The sequence below is a fragment of the Mustela nigripes genome, chromosome 1 (genome assembly GCF_022355385.1).
Source record: "Mustela nigripes isolate SB6536 chromosome 1, MUSNIG.SB6536, whole genome shotgun sequence".
In the NCBI taxonomy this organism is placed as follows: domain Eukaryota; kingdom Metazoa; phylum Chordata; class Mammalia; order Carnivora; family Mustelidae; genus Mustela; species Mustela nigripes.
The window spans coordinates 107,648,719-107,658,374 of NC_081557.1; the positions used below are offsets into that span (position 1 = coordinate 107,648,719).

Genomic DNA, 9,656 nt, shown 5'->3' on the forward strand with positions numbered 1-9,656 from the left:
ATCGTGACACACAGATGGCCCCCTACTTGGGCTTAATGCTCTCAGGCCCTCTGACTTCTCCCTGGCCCTCCCCTACACCCCTACCAACCAAACCTAAAGTGGGCCAATGGGGAGATGGTCCTGCCTCTCTCCAGGATCCTGAGGCAGGGCCCCGGAAGGTGAGAGGCTGGCACGGGAAGGTCAGCAATCAGGCTTGCGTGTCCATATTCAGCCTCAGTTTCTCTCAAAGCCAGAAGAGATGGAGGAGGTTAGGGCTAGCCTTCTTGCTTTTTGCTGTCTACATCCCCTGGGAAAGATGTGGGCATCACCCCACCCTTTAACAAATGAGAATGAGCCACTGACCTCGGGTTACCTGGACAGTGCTAAGGGACATCAGTTCACATCTGGCCCCAGGATGGTGGGCTGCAGGCATTTTCCATGGCTTCATGCCACAGTGACACAGGACAGAGGAGACAAATTCTTCACCTTTAAGTCCCCTCCAGTCTCGTGGAAACAAAAGTCGATGACAAAATGTCAGTTACTGTCCAGTGCTTTGGAGGAAGTGAAACAGGCCAATTTCCGGGCTGGAGAAGTACTATTAGGAGACGAGAGGAAGTCCCTCAAAGGAGAAGAGAGACAAGAAGGGGTTGGCAGGTGCCAGGAGTTGCTGGCAGAAGGACATTCCCAGAAGCAGGGGCCAAGAATGCAAAGGGCCTGCAGCAGAGCAAGCTTGGAGGTCTGAACAAAGAGAAGGCTGCCGTGATTGCAGGAAGAAGGTGCTGGGCGCTGTTAAGCCCTGTTTCTCAGACCTGGAAGATGAGGCCCAGAGAGGTGAAACAACTGGCCCCCAAGGCCCCAGAGCTAGAGGAGGGGCCAGGGTTCCCGCCAGGTCGTCTGGCCCCAGAGCTCTCTAACCACTCTGGCAGAGAGGGAGAGAGCACACAGCAGCCCAAGTGCTAGGATGTCTCCTGAACTGAAAGCAGTCGTTGGAATGAAGTCTGTTAGTTGGGATGGGCAGCCCCAGCCACTTCTAGCCCAGCGGGGGTTCGCACAGGTACTTCTTCCCTCCACCTCGCCCCTGGCAAATTCCCCAGCAGCCTGGCTCCACCCTGAGTCTGCACGGAAGGGCAGGCGACAGCTACACGGACAGCTACTCCAGCCGATTTGATCTCCCGGTGCTGGCCTGCAGTAGGAATGGAGCAGCAAAGATGGAGGGCTCCCCGTCTTGGAAGGGTCCATTTGCCTTTTGCCCTGCTCCAGCTCCAGCCCTTCTGTTTTTCAACAGGAAAAGGGTGAGCTGGGGTCGAAGCAGGTGGTGACAAGTGGCAGGTCTGCAGGTGGGCTCTGCGGGCTCTGTGTCTGCACCAGCTGGGCTGTTAGAAGGAGCAGGCGTGAGACACCTCAGTTGGGGGGTGTTGAACTTGGCACTAGGGGGTGGGGATTAACCAATGCAGCCGGGGCTACTTCTCACTTCCCTTATCACCTCCTGCCACCTCCCCCCATAAATGTTAATGAACTCTACCTTCTGCCTCCCAGCTCCCTCTAGTCAAGGGAGAGACTGGGTCAAAATGGAGGTAAACTGAGTCTGAGCCACATAAGAGGATCTAGGCCTTTTGCTCCCATTCTTTTGGTCCTTGATAATTTTCAGGGAGTGTCCACCTCGGTTGATGCTCACGGTGGCAGTTTTGACAACATCGGTAATGGCCATTTCCTTTTTACAAATTAGGAAGTGGGACCAGAGAAATGAAGGGATTGCCATAGGTCACACAGCCCATAGAGGACAGGGCATGGGGATGGGGATAAAATCCATGGAACACTCTCCATGCTGCCTCCCCTCTTGGAAGCCAGCACTGGTCTTCACTGGCCTCCTGGGGGTAAAGGAGAAAGCTGAGTCAGGAGGCCGGGCCTGTAGGTGCACAATGGGAAGGGACAAGGAGCAGGTATCACACCATAAAATAGGCTACTCACCCATGCCCTAGAGTCCCCTGGCCCAAGCCCCTGGCTGAGCCCCAGGCCAAGCTTGACTGCTGGCATCTGTTACCATGGAGACCCAGGCCTGGCTGGGGGGCTAGCAGGTGACAACAAGCCCCTCCCCCACTGATAAGAACCAGGCACTTGGGTTCAGAAAACTGGGACCCAAACAGCGCTAGGTGGCACTTCCCACACCTGACTCCTTAATTCATTGGGTCCACCCCAAGTCTGAACTACATCCTCCATAGGTCCATTCCCACCTGTCACCCCAGGAGTGAGGGCGGGAGGAGATAGCTCTGAGCGCCCTACTGGGAGCTAGGAGCAGGCAGATATGTGGGTGAGGTCCCAGGCTGCCCCAAGAAGAAAGCCAGAGCTGGCACCAGCCACAGCGGACAGGTGGACTCGGACATTTCCTCGAAGGGGCAGAGTTTAAATCGGGCTGAAAGTGAACAAATATAGAAAATGGAAATCATCAGGGGCACCAGCCTGGATGAAAGCAGAAGAGCAGGACAGGGTGGGGCATGCATGGAAAATGCTGAGCACTGGACCGGGAGTCTGGGTACCCGGTACCTTGTCCGAGTCACATGCCCCTCACCAACTAGCTGTGAGACCCTCCCTGGGCCTCATCAGTGAGTGAGGGGCCTGGACCAGATGAAGAATCTCAAAGAACCCTTCCAGTTTGGACAGTATGATTCAAGTACGGAGCCAACCCCGGACTCCCCCAGTTACAAGGCTCCCCCCACCCTGCACTCCCCAGGGCAGTTCAGGCTGAACAGGACCCTGAGCCCCACTGCAGGGTGCCAGGGCGGAGCTGGGAGCCAGGTGCTGGACCTGGACAGTTGGAGGTGGCCAGGAGGTGGCCTTTGGGCTTGTCTGGGGGCGGGGGAGGGGTGGCAGACAACTTTGTGGATTGATCTAGCTCAGGAAGGTGAGAAGGAGGCTTGGAGGTGAGAGTTTAGCTCTCCTGCTCATCTCTTTAGGTAAATACATCCACATAACAGTTCCCCTTCTCTTTCCATCCTCGGGGCGCTTAGACCTCAGAGCTCAGAGCTGAGATGTGAGCTCTGCTTCCCTACATGGGGGCTTCCCTCAGAGATTCCCCCCAAGTACAAGCCTGCTTCCACAGTCACCATCACCCACCTTCTAAAGGAAAAGGACAATTAGAGTCCCCATCACCAGCCTCTGGGGCCTTGGATATCTTGGCCCAGAGGGCATGGACACAGCAGAAAGGCTCCAGACGAGACCCCCGTGGAACAGAAAGAGCATGGACTTCAGGAGCCCAGTCCCACCATTCACTGGCTGGGTCATTCTGAGCTAACTACCTACCAGTGCATCTCAGTTTCCCTGTCTGTAGAATGGGGTAATACTGGTCCTACCGCACAGCAGGGTGGGACCAGAGGTCATGTGAAGAGGCTGGTGGGTGCTTCATCCCAGGCAGGGGCTGGTGGGCGCAGGGAGGAGGCCCTAGGGACAGCCACTGCCCCAGAGAGGATGGTGGGTGGGGCCCAAGAACATGTTATGCCTTTTGACATCTGCTCAGTGTAGTTATCTCATTTGGATCCTCTGACATTACTGTTCCCACTTCTAGAAAAGTGCCTGGGGCCCAAAGAAAAGGAGCTTGTGCCAATGCACCAGCCCCTCTCAGAGCCTGTCTGTCCTGAGTCAGCAGGCCAGCTCTCAAGCCCACACTGGGTCCTCCCACAGCCCCAGCTGCACCTTCTCCCCCATCCCTGGTCCCCAACCTGTTGCACCCGCTATTTGCTGCCAGTCGGGGCGGCCTTGACACCTCTAACCGGGTGGCCAGACCGCAGAGAGGGGGAGCCAGGGGTGACAGAGGCAGTGGAAGCCAGCGCTCCTAGCCAAGCCCACCGCCTGCCCCCTGGAGGGAGGCTCCTCCTTTTAAGGCTGCTTCTGGGAATTTCCACCCCCAGAGCCAGACTCAGCAACCCCTGGCCCGGGAATGATACCTGCGCTCACCCTTGGGGAGGTGGGGCACCAGACCTGAGGGCAGGAGAAGCTGGCCCCTGGGGAACGGAGGCGGGGCCCTCCCATCCAGGTCTGAGGGTCAGGGAAAACGTGGGAGACCACGGGGCCCAGCCTCCTTAGCCAGCAGCTCCAGACTCTGCGCGCGGGCAGCCCCGCAAGAGGCTGGCAGCCCCCGCCAGCAGCTGCTTTGCCCGCTCACTGGCCAGGAAGGTGGACACCTCACACCTCAGTCTCCCAATTACGCCCTCCTCCCCCATTCCTCCCCTCCCTCTCTCTCCCTCCTCCCCTCTCTCTCCTCCTCTCCCCCCTGAAAACCTGTGGCTTGAAGAGACCTTGGCTTCTCTGGGACTCTACCCCTCTCTACCCCTGGGGACTGCCCATATTTGCTCCTGAGTTTGGGGGCAGGGGGGCCACCACCCCAAGGACTCTCTCCGGAGATGGGAGCCACCCGCCTGCTGCCCCACGTCACTCTGTAAGTGTGCTGCCTCTCTGGATGGAAGTTTCGTTGCCCTTTCCAGCCTGGGGCAGACCTCGTCTTATCGGGACTCCCACCCGGAGGGGCGGGGGGGGGGGGGGAGGGGAGGGCGCCTGGGTGCTCTCCCTGGGTTGACTGCTGGCACCCACACCAGGGTCTGCCTTGTCTTCCCACACAGGTGCCTCCAGCTACTGATTCTCTGCTGTCAAACTCAGGTAGGCGGGTGCCCCCCCACTAGCTGTTCCCTGTCTCCCCCACCCCACCCAGCTTGGCGGGGGGTAGTCTCCTCTTGGTGGACAGAGGCAGGTTCCGGCCTCTCCCTGGATCCAGATGGTTTCTGAGGTGGTGGGGTGGGTGGAGGTGTCAGTCTTTGGAGGCGGGTAGAAGGGGCACAGGCACATTTGGGGATGCACTGAGGTCTTTATCTGTCCTCCCTCCATGACCCTCCCTATCCCTACTTGTCCTGGAGTCTCTGTTTCTCCCTCTGTACTGCCACACGGGTTCTGCCCTCCTCCCCCAAGGCTAACCGCATGCGGCAGCTCAGGCTTGAGGGATGGACTCTGGGGAGATGGGTAGAGGGCAGAGGTGCTGGCTCAGGTGAGGCTTGTACTGGGAGCTACCTGAAAACACAGGTTTCCATGAAAAACCACTTGTGCATTCCACTTCCTACCCCACTCTCCCCATCACAGATGTCCCAGGGGTGTGCTGCCCTGGGGGACTAGTGTGGGCAGTCCCAATGCCCAGCCAGGGTGGGGTGACTCCTCACCTACAGTGCAACGAGGTCAAGCCCAAAGAGGTTTGTTTCGGACAAGATTCAGGGTTTGCATCTCCACACTCCCCCCACCCCATGCCAGCGCCCCCATGCACACCCCCCACCCCAAGCCTCAGCCCCCTGTGCGAGGCTTGGTCCCTTTTTGTGATCCTCCATAAAAGTGCAGCTATTAAAATGCACTGGTCCAGAACCGCTCTGGGGAGAGATCGCTTGGCTTTCCCAGGCCAGAGGCCCGCTTCTCTTCATATCCAGTGGGGACTTTTTTTGAAGGTAAATGCCTTTTCTCTGGGAGAGGGAAAGGGGCTGCCTTTGAAGCAGTGGGGGGGTGGGAGAGAGAGAGAGAGACAACTCCCCCCCTCTTTTCCTTCCCCCTTTTGCTCTAGCCCCCGTTCCAGGCCTTTTGCTTCACACATCCAGGGAGAGCAAGAAGAAAGCCCCCAGCCTGGCTGGGAGGGGGCTGGGGGTGGGCCCAACCTGTTCTGGAACGGGAATTAGCACAATGGTGAGGCTGGCCGGGGCGTTTATGGCCTGGCTGAGGCCCCATTCAGGACTCAGGGAAGGTGGCAAAGCTGTCCTTTCCCCCTTGAAGTGCCCCCTCACCCCCCCTGGAGGGGGGGCCGGCAGGCCGGACCATAGCCATGCTTGAGGGGCTGTCTGACAAGCAGCTGTCTGCAGCAGTGGAAGGGGAGGTCCCCCCGCAGCGGGAACATGAAAGGGACAGGCCAGGTCCCGCGGGGAGAGCGACTTGTGGGCTGTGGGGCTGTGGGGGGGGGGGGGGGGGGGCTGCTTTTGTGCAGGGCCTGAAGGGGGACAAGGAGAGGAGGGGGCTTCAGGGGGGCCCTCTCTGCTCCTGACCTGGAACAGACAGCCAGAAGGAGGCTGCCCGCCAAGAGGGGCGGAGGGCCTGAACCTGGGCCAGGAGGATGGGGGCTGGGGCCGGGCTGGACCCCACTGAGGGTCCCAGGCCAGCTAGACCCCACCCCCTGGCAGGGAGGCTAGCCCCCACCCCAAATGCTGGGCTCGGGTTTTTCCACGGTGGGGTGCGGGACGCACTTTACTGCTCTGAGTCTCCAGACCCTGCTCACATAGGTGGGGGTCCTGGCGGCACTTCTGGTCCTGGCGGCCCAGCTGCAGTGGGAAATGAGCAGTGACACACACGAAGGGTTAACCCTGAGCAGGTTACAGGGTCAGCCTGGAGCCACCACAGCACTCACCACCCCCTTCCTCAAAGCTGATCCTTCCTGTTCCTGCTCCTCCCTCTGCAACAGAGGTGGCCTCCAACAGATGCTGATCTGGGTCCAGGTCTGTCTCAGCGGCTGTGATTGGGCCTGGTATAAAGGTGGCCTCAGGGACCTGGGCCAGGGAGAGTGGGGCCAGCAGGATCGGGTGGAGAGAGAAACATTTGAGCCTAGGGTTGAAGCAGTTCAGAAATGGCATCTGGTTTGCACCTCACTGGAGAGAGAGCGGGAAGTGGTGTGGTTTTCTCCCACTCACTGCTGCAGATAGGTAGGGAGAGACTGGGCCTGGAGATGGTGCTCATCCTGGCTTTGCACCACGCCTGGGTGGACCCCGGAAGCTGGTGGCAACAGCGCCCCTACTGGCCACCAGCCTCGGTTACGTAGGGGCACAGGCATCCTGGCACCTCCCGGGAGCACCCCTGGACCACGCCCACTGGCTCCTCCTGCTGCTGCAGCCTCCACGTCCCTCACCCCCAGAGGGACAACAGTGAATGGTGGACGGGCTCCTCTGAGGGTCCTGAGCACCCAGGAGGAGGGGCAGGGGAGACATGCAGGATCCCACCGTTAGTGCTGAACTTGGGTTCCATATGGAACTTGGGTTCCATAACTTTGAAGGTTCCTTCTAGCAACCAGAGTCACGATTCCAGGTCTGCACTAGATCACAAGTGTCCCCCAAGCCTGGGCAGATGGAGAGCCAAAAGATCATGACTGGCTCACCCACTGGCCTGGGAAGGTCATACATCCCTTTCCCCAACACCTCTGCTTCCTAGGACCAGTGGCCTGCCCCATCACACTCACCTCCACACCCCTCTCCCCTGGATGGACCAGTGGTGGTGTCACCCAAAGCAAATTGACACTATTTTTCCCTTGGTAACCGCAAAGGGGGAGAATCACCCGTCTCCTAATTTTAACCAGTACGTGAGGGACCAGGGCGCCATGACCGACCAGCTGAGCCGGCGGCAGATCCGAGAGTACCAGCTCTACAGCCGGACCAGTGGCAAGCACGTGCAGGTCACCGGGCGTCGCATCTCTGCCACCGCGGAGGATGGCAACAAGTTCGGTGAGACCCAGCCCTCACTGGAGGCCACTCACACCACTGGCGGCCTAACAGATCCTGTGCCCAGGCAGGGGCCCGAAGTGGAAGAGCCTCCCGGTGCCCCCCCCACAACCAAAGTTGGGAGGTCAGGCTGGCTGGGGGGCCCCCTGCCACACCCCTGAGCCGACAGCTCCCACAGACAGAGGTCTTTCTCCCCCTCCCCCATCACAGCCAAACTCATAGTGGAGACGGACACATTTGGAAGCCGCGTGCGCATCAAGGGTGCTGAGAGTGAGAAATACATCTGTATGAACAAGAGGGGCAAGCTCATTGGGAAGGTGAGACCTGAGAGGAGGGCGAGGGGAGGAATGAATCCATCTTTCTGCCTGCCCCACAGCACCCCACTCCCCTCCCCTGGGCTCAAGCCAAGATGACTTCTACTCACACTCCAACACTCAGCCACTCTTGTTTCTCCATTTAAATGAGACACTTACTGATCCCTAAGTGTCTTGGGCTCTGATTTACAGGCTAGGTCCAATCAGTGAGTCAGGATTTAGCACCTTCATGAGATTGCAGACCCCGTGTTGAGGGTCAAGTGTTGATCAGGGCTGAGAGTGGGCATTCATACATGGCCACAAGCTCCCCCAAGGTCAGCGGGGTCCACAGGATCCCTCCAGGCAGATGACACACAAAAGGCCTACTAGTGTAAGCACCAGCTGGTGTGAGCTCTCGGGCAGGTCCAGCACTGTTGCGTAGGGAGAATTCCATTTCCTTTAGCATTTGTCAGTCCTGGCTTCTGGTTCTGGCTGTTCTCACCAAATATTTGCTGATTTCGGTCAAGCCTCAGGCTTCTTGTCTATAAAAAATGGGCATAGTGTCAAGGTTTTGGATAGGGCCAAATGGATGGCTGTGTGGCTCCTGACATAGTCTTTATTCTGCAGACAGCTGCCCATTCTTCTCCTCAGACTGTTGCCTCCTTGGCCTCCACCCAACAGTTACCATGCTATACCACTGGCTAAACATCATGCTCAGGGCGTACAACTTCCAAATGACAAACCTGTATTTAAGTTCAGATCTGACTCCCAGCAAACCTTGTTCCCTTCTCCCACTTCTACCTCTCCAACAAGGGCACCCACCTCCCCAGGCAGAACCCCCTGGGCACACAGCCCCCTGCCGCTCCCTCCAAAAGTCAGACAAACCAGACAGGTTGGGTGGACGAACACCCCTCCTCTCCCTCCCTCCCTCCCTCCGCAGCCCAGCGGAAAGAGCAAAGACTGCGTGTTCACGGAGATCGTGCTGGAGAACAACTACACAGCCTTCCAGAATGCCCGGCACGAGGGATGGTTCATGGCCTTCACGAGGCAGGGTCGGCCCCGCCAAGCTTCTCGCAGCCGCCAGAACCAACGAGAGGCTCACTTCATCAAGCGCCTCTACCAGGGCCAGTTGCCCTTCCCCAACCACGCGGAGAGGCAGAAACAGTTCGAGTTCGTGGGCTCAGCCCCCACGCGCCGGACCAAGCGCACTCGGAGGCCACAGCCCCTGACGTAGTCGGGGACACTGGGGGCAGCTGCCCCTCACCAGCCTTCCCATCCCCTTCCCTTCCTAATCCCAAGACTGGGCTGGGGTGGAGGGAGGGGAACCAGAGCCCCCAAGGAGGACGGGGAAGACCAACCAGCGTCAGAGCCCCGAGCCGGAAAGGGGCGGGACTGCCACAAACCAGGGCTGGGGCCTCCGGGCAGCCGCCCCAGACCCCCGCACTGAAATAGGCCCCGGGGGTGGGGGTGGGGCAGACCCCCAGGCGAGGAACTGTAGTGTTCCCTCGGATGCAGGCTCCCTAAAACTGGTGGAAAGGGCAGCAGATTCAAGGCCCTGCAGACACGGTCCGGAGGTGGTTCTCTTTAAACTCTGCCTGCAGAGTCTTCCTCAGTCTGCTCCCAGCCTCCACATTCCTCCTGGCCAGACTGTAGGAAGGGACTTTTGTGTTTGTTTCAGGAAAAAAGAAAAGGGGGGAAGCGAAAGAGAGAGAGAGATGGCCATTCTTCACATTCCACTACCCAGGCCTGCACCCCCATCCCCAATTTCGAGTCCCAGAATAAAACCATTTTCCTGCAAACGGGTTATCTGAAGGCGGGGTGGAGGGATCCAAGTTCCAAACCGCGAGGGTAACAACCTTGCCTCTCTGAGCGGCGCGGACCAGAG

General features: G+C 58.8%; 1 protein-coding gene across 2 annotated transcripts; it reads left to right on the forward strand.

Annotated features, from left to right (window-relative positions):
• Positions 1-4,143: 4,143 nt before the first annotated feature.
• FGF17 (fibroblast growth factor 17) lies at positions 4,144-9,521 on the forward strand. Of its 2 annotated transcripts, none has more exons than XM_059371351.1 (5): positions 4,144-4,408; positions 4,590-4,626; positions 7,304-7,481; positions 7,689-7,795; positions 8,712-9,521. In XM_059371351.1, the coding sequence occupies exons 1-5, from the start codon at positions 4,374-4,376 to the stop codon at positions 9,003-9,005; spliced, it is 651 nt and encodes a 216-aa protein (XP_059227334.1). In that variant the 5' UTR covers positions 4,144-4,373; the 3' UTR covers positions 9,006-9,521. The 2 variants fall into 2 exon arrangements, with proteins under 2 accessions (XP_059227334.1, XP_059227338.1); XM_059371355.1 differs by having other exon boundaries at positions 7,337-7,481.
• Positions 9,522-9,656: the final 135 nt, after the last annotated feature.